We start from the raw sequence: 15,843 nt of genomic DNA, 5'->3' as shown, positions 1-15,843 counted from the left end.
CAATTTGATGAAGGCGGAGGTCTTCTCATGGTTAGCTGTACAGTCATTGGCTAATAGGTATGGCTGTATATTTCAGTTGAAACAGCACCAATTTCACACATATAGAGGTTTTACTTTTAAAAAGTCCGATTTCGATAGTCTGCTTCTCTAAGCGAATAAGAGGAGAGGCGTTAAGGATTTGACAGCTTGTTTTGGTGAGCAAACTATTGTATTGTTTACAAGATAGTTACATCAATTCAATTCAATTTAATTCAATTCAATTTATTATCCTTGAGCTTTACAACTCATCGGAATACAAATTATAATACATATAAAATTATATACAAATGTGCAATGTGCAGTAAGTGAGTGGACATATTAAGACAATATAATCATGTACATATCTAAGATATGAATGAACATAAATGTATAAGTACATTTAGCTTAAACTGTAGTATTATTACAATGCTGCGCTCTCATTTTGGAAGCGCTAGATAAATATTTTCCTAAATTATTAAGTTCCTTTGTATTGTTAACACTTAAAAGTTTAGTTAGCTTAAAAACACTTGGTTTTTTGTAATAAAAACTCTTTATATATTTCTTTCGTAATTCAGCGTAAAAAGGACATATGAGTATAAAGTGGAACTCATCTTCTAAATCTTTTTTATTACAATGATTGCAAAATCTTTCATTTCTTGGCACCTTGTTGTGTCGACCTATTTCAATATTTAAAGAGTGTGATGAAGTTCGAAAAATACTTATAAATTTTTTTGAAGTATAATTAATCGGTCTCCTAAGATAAGTTTGCAAACAAAAATTATCCACAAGGTGTCGATATAACATACTCTTCGGAGATGTCGAAATAGATGACATCAAACTTTGTTTATAAATATCTAATATTCTACACTCAATTATCTTGTAGGTTTTACAATGATTTGAACAAGTTTCGTCAAACAAATATTTTAGACCCATGCTAGATAACTCGCTTTGTATGGAAACCATCCAGTTATCGTTATTGACAAGCATGCTTTCGTATGCCTCCTTCAAGATAATGTTATTTGTATTTTTAATTTTTAACCAGTATTTGAAAATTCGTAGTTTTCTTCTAATATACAAAGGAAATCTACCCAGTTCATAATACACTAAATTATTTGTAGTTTTTTTGTTGACCCCAAGAATTCTCTTACAAAAATTGAGATGTACCTTTTCTATATCGGGTGCTTTGTGGAAACCCCAAATTTCACAGGCATATGAAAGAATGCTATGTACATACGTATCAAATACAGAACATTGAGTTTCAACATTAAAAGAATAATTCTTCATAGTGTTTGATATTGCAAAAAGTGCTTTCCGTCCTTGATCTGCTACATATTTTTGTGTTTGTAAAAATTTTCCATTGAAGTTAAATAACATACCAAGATACTTAAAAGTATTCACAACTTCTAGTTTTTGTTCATTGTATGACCAGCTTTCAAGATCTGATATTTTCCCACCATTTCTAAAAATGACAACCTTGGTTTTAGACACATTTACATTCAGATCCCATTCTATAGTATATTCCTTAAGTGTATTTAACATACTCTGTAACCCAGCAGGGGTTTCAGCAATCAATACCATGTCATCTGCAAACATTAGCAGGAAAACATTAATCATTTGTAGTTCAATGGATGGACAGTTGTTTTTTATAAAGTTTATCTCAAAATCGTTAACATACAAAGCAAAAAGTAGTGGTGATAACACTTCACCTTGCATAAGACCCATGTCATTACTAAAGTAATCACTTAAAACACCACCATATTTGACACATGACTTCACATTATTATACAGTGATTGTATAACTTGTAATAATTTCCCTCGTATACCAACTTTATATATTTTATCCCATAACTTGCAACTGATAATAGAGTCAAATGCCTTTTGAAAATCCACAAAACAACAATATAGACGTTTTTTGTTACATAGAGTTTTGTTAATAAGTGATTGTAAAACAAATATAGCATCTACTGTACTAAGTCCTGGTCGAAACCCAAACTGAGCATCAGTCAAGATATCGTATTTGTTATCCCATTCTAGGATTCTATTATTTAAAACACTTGTAAATAGTTTTCCAAAACAACTGACAATAGAGATACCCCTGTAGTTGTTTACATCATCAATGTCTCCTTTTTTGTGTACTGGTACAATACAACTTTTTGTCCACAGATCAGGGAATAAACCTGACATTAGTATTTTGTTAAAAAGTTTATGTAACACAGGCATTAAAATATCATTACATCTTATAAATAACTCATTTACAATGTAGTCCTCACTACAACTTTTGTTACATTTTAGTTTTTTAATAGCCTTACTAATTTCATTATAGGTAATTTCTTTATCTAACTCTTCATATACGGCATTATAATTCACAAAGTCACAAGTACTTTCTGTGTCGTCAACGCTGATACTTTCAATAAGACTTTTAAAATATGCTTGGAAGTCGTCATTCGTTAGGCTACATTTTCCAGACTTGCTTTTCCCCTTAGAGAATAAACTGTAAAAGTGTTTTGGGTTGTGTTTTCTCAAAAAATCAAACATGTCCCCCTCATATCGTTTGTAGTTATATTTTGATTTTTTCATGTATTTTTTGTATTTTTTCTTGGCGACTAAAAGTGTTTCTTTGTTTTCATATGATTTTTCATTATTGTATGTATGGAGTAGCCCTTTGTATTCTTTCAATAGTTTTTTACGTTTTTCGTCAAACCAGGGTTTGTCCTGTTTCATATTCCCACATGCGTTATTTTTATGTATGGTATGTTGTGCTTTAGATACTTTAACATCCATGTAAGGTAAGACACAGTCATTCAATATACTGCAAATATTGTCGATACAAGTATTGAGATCTGAAGAATTTTTGAAATCAATATCTAATTCACTGAGTAGAAAATTTTGATTTTGTCTAATTTCAGTCAAGATAAATTCCGCATTGTCATCGATCCACTTTACTGATTTACTGTTAGTTCTACCCGAAGATACACTCGTTCTATGCAGTTGTGTTTCTAGGCAAATACCATTGATGGTAAAAATAATTGGTGAATGGTCAGAAAAAATATTAAATATGCCAGTAGAAAAATGGCCTATACTAAAAAACAATGAACTTTCGGTCAACAGATAATCAATAACACTATTTCCTCTTGAACAGAAAAAAGTATAGTCACCAGGTACATCCCCAGGATGTCTACCATTAACAATTCGTAGACCTGTTGACTTACATAATTCTAATAATTTTCTACCATAATTATTGATGTGTTTATCTTGGTTTTTTCTTTCACAAAGAACTTCGGTGTCTTCATATAGAAATGGTAGATTTCCATCAGATACAACATATTTCAAAAAATCATCAGTTATGTAATCGTTTCTGACACCCGTTCTTGCATTTAAATCTCCTGTTACATATACAGAACCCATATTTTTATATTTACTTATTGACTCCTCTAATAATTGGAATATACAGGTATCAATATTAAAATGTTCATAAAAAACACTGTTTTCAGGAGGTAAATAACACATAGCAATGTAGATATTTTTGTTTTCAGCATTTGTTAAAATTTTACACCATATTATGCTGTCGTATATATTTTCAACAATACTAATATATGGAGATAGGTGTGGTTTACAATAGATAACAATACCCCCACCTTTAATTGATTTTCTTGGAAAAATACACTTTTCATAGCCATCTATGTCTACAACATCTCCAGGAGCAAGCCAGCATTCACTAAGGAAGATTATGTCGTATCCATTTATAATTGAATGGAATTCGGGATTGTTTATTTTATCATGAAGCGACCGACAGATATTCCAAGATATAAACGACAATTCACTCACTGCACACCCCTACGCTGAATGGTTACCCCATACCGGTGGGTGATTGGCGGTACGCACATCACTACGTTCTGCTCCCGGTTTGGTGCGTTCAGTGTCCCGGTCAGGCGTGGATCTTGCTGCTGTGGTCGATGTCGGGGGATTTCCAATGTGTTGTGTTCCCGGTTTGGCGCGTCCGGTGTCCAGGTAAGGCGCGGATCTTGCGGCGGCTGTCGGTGCCTCGGGGTTACCCATGCGTAGAGCTCCCGGATTGGTGCGATTGGTGTTCGAGTAAGGCGCGGATCTCGCTGCTGCGGCAGGTGCCTCTGAGGTATTCTGCGGTTCGCCCGACGGGTCCTCTGGTAGGTACAGTTTCCCATCAATATACAGCTTGTCGCGAACCAGCTTCGTTTTGTGTCCCGATTTCCTGAACCTCTTCTGGATAGGGTATAAGAGTCGGCGCTTGTCCTCGATTTCCTTGGGGAACTGTTCGTGGATACCGTAGGGTGTTCCTTGGAGTTTATACGAATTTTTAATGTAGGAAGGTTGCAGAAGGGATAAGAAACAAATTGTGAAAACTGCCTTTTGGTGATTTTTTTTTAAAATCAGGACGTACATCTATTTCTTACGGAAATTGATGGTAATTCATCGCTCTGTAGAAAATGCCAGTTTATTGATCGGTCGAAACCATGAACTTAAGAAAAATCACGGACTGCACGAAATAATCGATAGAAATCAAAATCGATTAACAGTTCAGATTTAAAACATCAAAGAAATAAAAAAAAAATACTAAAATATCCATTTTTATATTAGTTTGTCGTAATTAGTCTGAGTTATTTTTTGTTTCTTAGTGTTTCTTTTCTATCAAGCATAGACGCACTTTTTCATTGCTGGAAACTTGAGTTTCTTAAGGCTAGATATTATGCAAATCTTCCTTAACTAAACCAAAAAGGCAAAACGCTCAATAATGCAGTGCACTTTGATGTTGAAATAGATGTGAAATAGATAGTGATGAGATAAATGTTTATTAAATGCAGATGTATACGCACGGAAAACGTTCAAAAAGTCATCGTTTATTGACAAATGATTGATTTTGCACATATTGATTTTCATGAAATGGACCCCCCCCCGGCCTTTTCCAAATTGCTGGATCCGCCTCTGTATTGTATAAATATACTACATGTATAGTGTTGTATTACTATTGGTATATACAATTCTGTTGTAAATATTATTTTGAACGAAGGTAAAGCGAAGAATTAATAATCTGAGCAAGTTTGATTATGGTCACTGGTTAGTTTAAGGTCAGAAAATGATAATACATGGAACGAAGGAAAGGAAAGATCGTAGTAAAAGCAATTAAAACATTAAAATTGTTCAATATGTTTTTTTAGCGATCTTTTTAGGAATTAAATTGATACACTAGGAGAATTTACAAGTCTTATTTTCATTAGCTTTTTAAGCTTACCGAAGGTTCACGTGAGCTCCTCTGATCACCTGTTGTCCGTCCGTCTGTCTGCAAACTTTTCTCATTTTTTTACTCCATTCCTGAATTACCTATATTTAAAGGATAAATTTTTATTCATTTTTATTAATGATTTATCCAAATGGAGCCTAGACCCATAATGGGACAACATTCGTGGTCTTCACCAAAAACATTTCACTTTTATTAAATCATTAATAATCAACGTATTAATTAAGAATCAACGTAGCTCAGTGAGATAGGCGGAGGCTTGTAGACTTCTTTTATCGGGTAAGAGGTTGTTCGAATCTTAAATAAATCATTTTTTAAAATTCATAAGATTTTTAAAAATATATATATATATTACGCTCTAGATAACGATAAAAAAAAATACGTAATGTTCATGTTTTTTACACACAATGTCGCATAAAAATAGCGCTAGCACAGATTATAAGATCATGATGTCAATTACATGTGTATTTGAAAATAAACTAATAAAACAAACGAGATAAGTACAAAGTATAAATGTATATTTGTGAATTTGTCAGAGAATGATGTTTTATACTACACATGTACATGTACTGATGTACACTTTAAAATGTAAATCAATGTTCATCTCAAGAAATACAATGCTAGCTACATGACACGTTACGGTATTTTACTATATTTATATTAGCATCCTCATATTTTCATATCCTTATATCAAAGTCACGGTGACCTTCTTTCACTTTATTATTATGTAAATTTTGTTATCTTTTTAAACATACGTTGAGGCCGATTGGCCATGCAGTTGATGCATCTTAAATTAGATCTTAGGATATGGTTAAACATTTTTAATAGAATGGTACAAGAACGGTGAACGATGCGGCCCATGGTGACGGAGCTAAGATATGCTGACTAACGTATAGGCATATACATGTCTATATCATATACGTTAAAAAAGAAACGCCAACCGATTGAAATGGACAAAGAAATATATGACAAATTAGGATAGCTTCCACCATTAAAATGAAAAACATTTGAAAAGTACATTAAAATTGAAATAGGTCTATTTGTTTTTAAATTTAGGCAGAGACATAAATAACGTCATTTATGTCTCTGATTTAGGTTTTAGGCAGAAAATTTTGATTTTTTTTTTCAAACTAGGCAGAAAAGGACAGAGTCAATGTGAACATTTTTTCGTGAATACACTCAACAACGAAGTTCTATCGCACAATATTATATATAGGCATACTGGCATATAAATGAATAGCAGTGATGGAAACGGCATATTAGGACATATTAGCGAAAGTTCGATATTAATAATCCGGAAATTATCCGGTTATGTGACCGTTTTTGTAAAGTATAATTTTTGTGTACTTTCATTTTCATTTTATGCAAAGGTATACATGATGAAAACACCAATTACTCTGGAATTTAGGTAGGCTCTAATAAGATTTAATCACCTTTTTGTTTCTGAAAATTAAGTTCTATTAATTTTGAAGTGATAATTTTTTCTGGGTGCGATTTTTAAAGTTAAGATTAAAATAAGACACCACATGCCCAGCGGTCTTCTGTCGAGTTCTGATATACACACGTATTTTGATAAAATAGGATTTCATCATCAGTGATTTTTTTCATGAAAAAGTAACCATATTTTCAGAAATTTAAAAAGGAAATGCCTTTCAGTGTAGGTTATATTAACCTAGCTTAAACGTGTGCTTTTAATTGGCCTATTTTATATTTATTTGTTTTTAATAGTTACATGTACTCATAAATATTATGTTTTATAAATGTTTACAGTGGTGGAGCAGAATTGTTGTTTGACAAAGTTAAAAAGCACAATATAGAACTTCCTGCCTCAGAGAAAAAATGTAAGTCAGACAGTTTACCTTATTTCATCTTCGCTAGCCAAGGGTTTACGATCCACTCTGCTCTTCTACAAGGAGCAGAGTGGATCGTAAACCCTTGGCTAGCGAAGATGACCTTATTTATACCTAAAAAAGAGCTAGACGATATCAGTAGTAAATTTCATAAAGAATTTAGTGGTACAAATTGTTTAAGCAGAATTTGCGTTTAAATAAGGTTAATAAGCTCAAAACCAGTGTACGTTTTTGAACGCAATAAATACACAATTTTTTCAATGGGTGGCACTGTAGCTCCAAGGTCGTCCATCCAATTTTTTTTTTTCAGACCGGGAGCTATATACAGACCTGCAGCTAATTTTAATAAATATTTGTATATGTAGCCTTCTCTTACTTAAATCTCAAAGACCATTCTGTGTACTCAATTAATCTTCTCTTTTCAAGGGACAATAGGAAACTTGCTGCTGTATATTAAGGATAATCTATTAAAAGAAAGACCAGAATTATTCATGCAAGGAGAGACAGTGTAAGTTATGGATACAAAGCAATTGAGTGTACAGTATATGAAGTTGTCCCTTCTGATTTTAACTATCAATTTCTTCTTTCTTCTTTTCCAACAGAAGACCAGGTATCTTGGTATTAGTCAACGATGCAGACTGGGAACTGATGGTAAGAAAAAATTTCACACTGCTATTATTACCAGGAAAATCAAATATAATGTGAAGATTTGTAATTAAGGAGCTCTTCTTCTTCTAAAGGATAATAAAAAATTGCCACGACCATGGATCCCTCTTAACATTTTTCATTTTGACTTTTATTCTCTTTCAGGGAGAACTTGATTACGAGATCCAACCGAATGACCGTATTGTTTTTATTTCAACGTTGCATGGAGGCTGATGCTTGCAGTACTGAAATAATAGTCTTGAAAAATCTAGAAGCTGACAGTTTCAGATATGCCTGGAATCTTTTTTGTACAGAAATCAAAATCTTTTCACCTCTTGGTTTTTTGTTGACCAAACAGGAAGTACAAAAAAGAAACATTGCGTTTTTATATGAATGGTATTGCCTATCTTTTTTTTACAACTTTGATAATAATAGTAAAATGTCATTCATCCATGCCTGCAAGATTGAATAAATGATATAATACTGCAACATCCTTATGTTCTTGGAATCCCCCAAAGAATAGTGTAACAAAAGACATACGGTATATCAAATACAACCTCAGTGACTGCATGTTCTGATTATATTTGATTTTGTCCATTTTCTAACTCAATCCTAACCATTTTATACATGTAGCTTCTTGGTTTACTAGTGCCTATGGTTGGGGCATACATGTAATCAACACGTACTTTGAAATGATGTAATTGAACACTTTTTTTCATTCCTGTGCATCAATGAGACAGCAGTAATATCTATGGGTCTGAGGATGTGACCTTGGGGTCAAGCTATATGATTCATGTGCAAAGTGTTAACCTCATGTTTAGTTTAATTTACTGGTACATGGTGAGCATAATACAGTGATATGCTGAACATGTACTAGGGATTTACTAACAAATATTTTTCTCTTTTACAAAAACCCTTCAATTTGGTTTGAAAAATACACAAAATTATTATAGCATTTATTTATTACATTGTTTATTTCCAAGCTGAATACTAGTACAGGTGTATATCATACAGATATTCCGACAATAATTATAATGCTAGAATTGAAATGCAACAACAGAGAAGACATATTTTGACAAATTGGTTGAATGTTAATTTTTCCATGGGGTAGGATTAAAACCATGGAGTTGTACATAGTACATAAACACTGAAAAATGCTTTCAGCACTGCACAGGGAAAGCTATTTTTAAATACCGATACATACGATAGAACACAGTAGAACATGTACATGTATAATTAGGTACTTTAAGAAAAGAATTGCAAAAATTTTGAACAGAAATACGTCTTGGATATTTATGTATAAAATGAGTTGTCTATCAAAGAATTGGGAAATGATTAGTCTTCCTCTGCCCAATTCAGGTCATCATCCCCCCATCCACCAGTGTCTTCTCCCCACCCAGAGGAATCCTGAAACAAAAAAAGCATCAGTAAAGTAACATTTTATAATACAATAACCAAATGTCTTGGTTTGCCCTTAATTATCAGCTAAGCACTCTAACTTTTCTGCTTATAAATTCAAAGTGACAGGTGAGACAAAGTATTTCTATAATTTGAAAATTTCCTAGGAATAGAAGTGGATTATTAAAAGGGTCTATATATAGATATTGCAGAGTGTACTCCTTAAAATAAGGAGAATATCATTTCTTTAATTGTTCTTAACTTTAAAATATGAATAAAAAATATGTAAAGATTTTCAATATACCAGTTGACTATTTTCATCCACAGTAAAAGTCAAAAGATTAGAAGCCTTTACAGCTGATGAAGACTTGTTAGTGGTTTCGTCCTTTTGAATGGAATGTTCTGAAGTCGTTCCTTTAGTGATTACAGGTGTCAAACCCATGTCTGCAAAGTAGTCAGTTTCTACAGATACTTTCACAGGTGGAGTGGATATTGACTTGATTTCAAATTCAGCTCCTAATGTCTTTTTCTCTTTCTGAGGTTCTTTCTTCTTTGTGGATTGTAATTTCAAAGCATTTTTGGATGATTTTGATGAAACAGAATTACGAGTGTCTGCTTTTTTAGTTGTTACATCACTTTCCATGCTTTTGGATTGTATATTTTTTGGACTAGATTTGCTGTAAAGGTCGTCATCTTTCTTGGATGACTCTATTGAGTGGTTGGAATAGCCCACATCCTGTTTTTTGATCAACTCAACAGATTTGACTGTTGCTGAATTAGCATTTGGTGAGTCCTCCATACTGTTATCCCAATCTGACCAATCATCTCCGCTGTGGTCACTGGTTACATATACATCAGGATCCAGACGGTCATCATTCCAACTTTAAAATCGAAATCAAGGAGAGAAAAGAATGGAGAACAATTTGACATGTAGTGTTCAAACTTCATAATGTGTAACACCCCCCCTTCCTCCCTCCCCAAAGCCAAAATTCCCATTAAGCTGCCATAAAACTTTCTGTTCTTGCATATATTACATCTACCCTTAATACATTTTTTTTTACATTAAATTTGAAATTATGAATTTCAACAAATTCATTGTTCACTTTTTTAAATTGTCAACTCTTTCAAACATAATTGTTTTAACATTTACATGTATGCATATGAGGACACTGAATGAATAAGTACTGTTATAAACATGTATTCATACATATACACTCAACAAAGCTTCTAAGTGTTCTGACACGGAGTATAATGTATTTACTAATGAAAAAAAATCCCAACATAATTGTCATTTATTTGTTTTGTTGACGGGATGACCGATTTCCACTTACCTGGTAACTATCAAAAAGATAAAAATTATGCATTGACCATGACCTCTGGTTGTGACCCATGACCTAGACCTTTGCTTAATATCACAAACACTTTCGGTTTGCTTCATATTTAAAACAGTGTCAAGGACAAAATAAACAGTACAATGTGTCGTAGAAACAGTGCAAACACCAATACTCCAATGGCTCTTGCTGATATATCAAAGATCATTTTTGGCCATGTTAAGTGCAAAGAAAAATACCAATTTAATGTTTTGACGTTTCATCCCATGTAATGTACCAGGGGTATACTGGGAAATATTCGCCTGTTTTATTTTCGCCCCTTTCCTCCTTATTGTCAGCACTTGGCGAATTTTAACCTCATAATATCTCTTTTTAAACACAACGTTTAACTGTGTCTAGGCAATTCAAGATGGAACAAAATTTTTTGCAAGTGTAGAAGGGCAAAAATTACACACGGCAAAAATAACCCTGCATACAGCAACTGATTTCAATCGTTGTTGTCTTATTCTATCTGTGCTATTGATAAAAAGATATATCAGTTACAAAATGTTGAAAATTTCACATTAGTTTATCTTGTAATTTTCATACTCTTCTATTTATCAGGGTGAACACTTAAAAGTTTTGTTGAGTGTATATACGTGTGCAATATTTCTTTAAAAAAAGAATAAAAACAATCTTTATTTCAAATTTACCTTTTTGACACTTTTACATCATATGATGCAACACCTTGGTCTTCAAAATCATAGGATATCTTTCGTTCTGAAATTTCATTTCCAGGCAAAGAGTGCTCCGATTTTTGGATTTCTGCAAGATATTTTAAAGATAAATTGTTTACTACTACATGCAATACTGACTGTTTGTTCGGAAAATTACAAGGACAGTTATATCAAATTTATACAGAAAATAAATTGTAATTTGTTATTAGAAAAAAAAGAATTAATATTGCTTTTTCAAACATCGGTTTAAAGTCTGTACAATATGAAAATGATCTGCATTTTATTTTATGCAAACTTTATTTTATCTATTTTAACCAATATAATATAACTTAGCAGATGTGATGAGAGTACATAATATTGTTGTCATATGAATCATGTACCGTCCATGTACCTTCATGTCCATTTATCTGAGGACTTGGTAAAATTCTGCTGGACTGGCTTTGACTTCCCTCCGAGTCCATGTTCATTTTTGGCATCTCATTCTCTTTCTCCCTTCTCTCCTTCCTCTTTTGTTGCTGCTCAAGTCTCTTCTGCTCCCTAGCCATCCTCTGCTCTTTCAGTTTGTTCTGTCTTTCTTGTCTCTTTTCGTCCACTGAATTACACCTATTTTCTGTCTTTGTGGTCAAAGTGCTGTCCATATTGAAGGAGTATTTGTGTATTTTTCAATTTACAAAGAGATATAAACCTTAACAAGTGTCATAAACCTTAACAAGTGTCATAATTTCAACAAGCTTATAACTTCTATCATTTTCCCTCTAATTATAATGCATGCAAAATTCATTGTAAATTGCCTCAAACTTAAATTAAAACTTTCATTATCAAAAGTACATGTACGTATATTGATGAGCATTAAACTAGCATGGTTAGAACTATTGAAAATTCATGTACATGTGAATAGATGAATACAATAACGTATAGGTACATGTATATACTACTAGTATTTGACAAACCTGTATGATGCCAGATCTTTCAATAACACTTTGTCCAAAGCTTCACCACTTCTTGTTTCTATGGCATTTCTTGGCAGATGCTAAAATAAACATTCAATATTCATGCCTGTATACCAACATTTTCATTAATTTATCATCATATCAGAAAATACCTGGTAAACAGATTCAAAACATTTTAAAGACTGTTCATGTAATGTGTCTGAAGGGCCAAAATAAATACAGTAAATAATGCTACCGTAAATGTTTCAAAGTACAGATTGTATTGAATACCTTTGGAGATCCCTGTGTGAAGTACGCCTTGCTTTTGCCCCCTATCACTGTGTCGCGGCCAAGAACTTTCACCAAGTCTGCTAGACAATGTAAACTCTGTGAGGCTAAATCCTCGTGACAATCCCTGACCCCCAGCAAGATCTGTAGGCATCAAATTCAAACTTCATTACTACATTATCAATAGTAGAAAGTGGGTACAGTTAAATTATAGATAAAAGGTTGTATTCTTTTTCATAGGAGATTTAAAGTTTCAAGGACATTTGATGCAAAATGAAATTCTGACAAGATTACAGTTTCAGTAAATGTTTAAAACCTGGGGAAAGATGACTTCTTCCAAATCGTTTTTCTCAAACAGGTCCATGTAGAGTGGAAAATAAGTCAGCAAGATCATTCTGATGTGATAGTCATGGCAGTGGAACATTTTGATTAGTTCTGGTATCACATACGTCTTATACAATGGTACTGAGAACAAAGGAGAAAGCCTCTGGGAGTGGACTTCAACCTTTTCACTGGTCCCTAAATCATTCATGTTCAGTACATATATAATATTCATCAAAGTCAGTAAAACATTTACTGCGTACTAAGAGACCTTAACCATCATTTTGTTCACAGAATGCATTGTTTACTAACCTTTCTTTGGAACAAGAATGTTAGGAACAATGGACATAGCAGCCGATGCCTCCAGTAAGACAAAGCGACTGAGCAACAACTGAACAAGCTGCTTGGCCACAACTTCCTCTGCCAGCACAGTTAGTCTTGGATACAAGGAGCTACAATTGTCAAGAAATAGATAACAGATAAATATGTATAGTATGTAGAGTATGCCAATAAGGACCACAATGCGTATTATAAATTTGTTAAAAGAGCTTAATTTTTTTTTTTTAGATATGTTGGTTGAAATAAAGAAGATATTCATGTTCACATATTTTAACAATAAAATGATTTAGAGGTATGTGCTATGTAAAGCCTAAAAGATATAGCCAAAACTGATTGTACTTCTGAGAATACAAATGCTCAAACTATTACCTGAAAAACTCTTCCTTTTCTTTCTGAGGTTTGAGTGTTAATTCTCGCAGGAATTTAGTTATCAGTAACAAATCATTACTGAAATAAATTGTATATGCATTAATGGTAGATATATTACAGACAAAAACTTCTATTATCAAATCCCAAACCACAGAAACAGTCTCAAATGAAAATGAGATTAACCATTCCCAGCATTGTAAAATGTCATTTATTAAGAGATATTTTTATTTACAATTTTAGAGTAGTGTACAATTTCTCAAGGGTTTATTTTTCATGTAATTATTTGTAAATTTCAAAATACTGTAAAGGTGGTTATTTAAGCAAGGGGGAAATTCACATTAGCTATGTGGTAAGCTTGAAACTACCTAAAATACCCCTGTGCATATGGTAAAAATAAATCAAAACTTTTGAGTGGTAAATCAAATAAGCATATTTAACACCAACACATATTGATTGACCATAAAAAACATGCACTTAACCGAGAGCATAAATAACCACTTTTACAGTGAAAGCATCTGATGCCCTACCAAAACAGCTGATCTTTCATCAAGGTGCTGAACTTGGGTCTTTGTTTGGGGTCAGCATTCAAACATTTATCTTGTACAAGGATTTCAAATGTCTTGCTCTTTTCACCTGATATAAGAAATGAATAGTTAATTACACACTTCGTTTATTGAAATGACATAATAAAACAAAGTGGAATTGTTAAAAAAAAGTCTCCTCTGTAGATATTAAGGAATAGAACATCAATCATCAATTAGTTAACAAACCTATTTCTGAAATATATTCTAGAAGGGTTTCTGCCATGACACCAAAAGAAAACACATCCCTTGTATGGCCCATTTCATTAGTAATGGTTAATCTCTCGGCCTGCAATCAAAGTAAACCCAGTGTTATTCAAACAAATCAATCACAGAGTCTTTAAAATTATGCACTTGACTCATTTACCAGTAAATGTCAAGAAAAAAAATTCATGTGTATATGAAATTTTACACCTCTCATTTATTTTGCTAGCTAAAGATCTACAGACTGAGAAAATTATTATTGGTACATGTAGTACTGTGTACATGTATATCACTCTACCTTTTCTTCTGGTGATATGCTCTCTTTATTTCGAAATGGCCTTGAATTTTTCAAAAAATCAGGTGTCACTTCCAGAAATTTACAACAATGCTGCAAATCACTGATTTTCCAAGTTCCATTTGAGGTGACATACACAGAATCCAGGCATACATTATTATGAGACATTCTGGCCTAAAATTGGACCAAATGCAACATCAATTTATATTGATATCTTTTTATCAAGACATATATGCTGGTTATGTTTATGCCTATCACTAATCGGAACTTTTAACAGCCTTAGAATAAAGTGTCTGCTTTCAGGTAAATCATATCACATACAGAACCAGACATACAGTTTTAAATTATCATTACCGTAATACATGTAGATGTTTTTTTCTTGAGGATTAGTCCCATTAATTTTATGGTCAATAATTACTGATAAAGCCACATCTTGACTAGAACCGAAAGAATGTTGATTACTTGTTCATGTAGAAAAGACAATCCTTCCATAACACTGTGAATTCCTGTCGTTATCTCTAAAGGGTCAAGTGTTTCCAACAAATCGGGTAATGGTGAAGACCTCTCAATGACCAGGTACAGCTCTCCGGACATGTTAGCCGTATTCAAATACTTTACAATACATGGGTGTCTTAGACTCTTCAAGAACTGAATTACAAATAAACATGTATGAAGACATTATACAAACAAAATGTTACAATGAAAAAAGATGGATCAATATCCAGATTTATAATTTGTGACAAGTGCATGACAAGCGCATTAAATTTCCAGTCAATGAGATATGAATTATAATAATTCTCTGAAACTTTGTGAGAGCGTCAGTTTAAATAATAAGCTGAGCCAAGATTAGAGTTTTTAATAGCTCAATCAAGTTACTTTGCATAACTCTACAAATTAATGTAATATGTACATGTTGCTAAATCAAAAGATTGTGCCAACATGTTTTTAAAAAAAAATATTTTTAGAGTATGCTTTGGATTAAGTACAGCTTTATGAAATGTGTTTGGACATAAATCGCCTCTTACTTTGATATCTTTCTGCAGTAGACACCATTTCTGTCCGTTTTCCTTCTGCTCAGACAGAACAGTAACGTCCAGTTCATCGTTGTACCTCCCATGTCGTAATGTCCATGTAGATTTTGATGAAGCAGACGGTTCATCCAAGTCATAATCTTCAAGTACACTAGACTCAGCGCCCATTCTCTAGTCTAAAAGAATAGCACCGGTTGTTACAATCATGATTGTTGATGACTGTGACACACCATCAAATTAACAATCGGAAATAGCG

At 32.9% G+C, this 15,843-nt stretch overlaps 2 protein-coding genes across 2 annotated transcripts; one reads left to right on the top strand and one right to left on the bottom strand.

The window, feature by feature from the left end:
- Nucleotides 1-6,593: 6,593 nt before the first annotated feature.
- On the top strand, nucleotides 6,594-8,264 carry LOC128155824 (ubiquitin-related modifier 1-like). Its single transcript, XM_052817701.1, has 5 exons — nucleotides 6,594-6,698; nucleotides 7,061-7,131; nucleotides 7,567-7,648; nucleotides 7,743-7,791; nucleotides 7,951-8,264. The coding sequence occupies exons 1-5, from the start codon at nucleotides 6,667-6,669 to the stop codon at nucleotides 8,017-8,019; spliced, it is 303 nt and encodes a 100-aa protein (XP_052673661.1). The 5' UTR covers nucleotides 6,594-6,666; the 3' UTR covers nucleotides 8,020-8,264.
- Nucleotides 8,265-8,792: 528 nt separating this feature from the next.
- On the bottom strand, nucleotides 8,793-15,843 carry LOC128157194 (protein-associating with the carboxyl-terminal domain of ezrin-like). The gene is made up of 14 exons (XM_052819632.1): nucleotides 15,582-15,843; nucleotides 15,019-15,204; nucleotides 14,560-14,730; nucleotides 14,247-14,346; nucleotides 14,004-14,109; nucleotides 13,477-13,554; nucleotides 13,081-13,220; nucleotides 12,764-12,966; nucleotides 12,451-12,591; nucleotides 12,181-12,260; nucleotides 11,622-11,860; nucleotides 11,207-11,318; nucleotides 9,488-10,064; nucleotides 8,793-9,192 (listed from the first exon to the last, which is right to left on the bottom strand). Exons 1-14 carry the CDS (start codon nucleotides 15,753-15,755, stop codon nucleotides 9,121-9,123), a joined length of 2,379 nt encoding a protein of 792 aa, XP_052675592.1. The 5' UTR covers nucleotides 15,756-15,843; the 3' UTR covers nucleotides 8,793-9,120.

Source organism: Crassostrea angulata, chromosome 7 (genome assembly GCF_025612915.1).
Source record: "Crassostrea angulata isolate pt1a10 chromosome 7, ASM2561291v2, whole genome shotgun sequence".
NCBI lineage: Eukaryota > Metazoa > Mollusca > Bivalvia > Ostreida > Ostreidae > Magallana > Magallana angulata.
This window is presented reverse-complemented; position numbering and strand designations above follow the sequence as displayed.

Coding starts and splice junctions, on each gene's coding strand:
- LOC128155824 (XM_052817701.1), top strand. CDS start 6,667: ATGATGAAAACACCAATTACTCTGGAATTTAG. Junction 7,132..7,566: donor TCCTGCCTCAGAGAAAAAAT/GTAAGTCAGACA, acceptor TCTCTTTTCAAG/GGACAATAGGAAACTTGCTG. Junction 7,792..7,950: donor ATGCAGACTGGGAACTGATG/GTAAGAAAAAAT, acceptor ATTCTCTTTCAG/GGAGAACTTGATTACGAGAT.
- LOC128157194 (XM_052819632.1), bottom strand. CDS start 15,755: ATGGGCGCTGAGTCTAGTGTACTTGAAGATTATGACTTGGATGAACCG. Junction 12,592..12,763: donor AAGAAGTCATCTTTCCCCAG/GTTTTAAACATT, acceptor TGATGCCTACAG/ATCTTGCTGGGGGTCAGGGA. Junction 12,261..12,450: donor TCACACAGGGATCTCCAAAG/GTATTCAATACA, acceptor TGTTTATTTTAG/CATCTGCCAAGAAATGCCAT.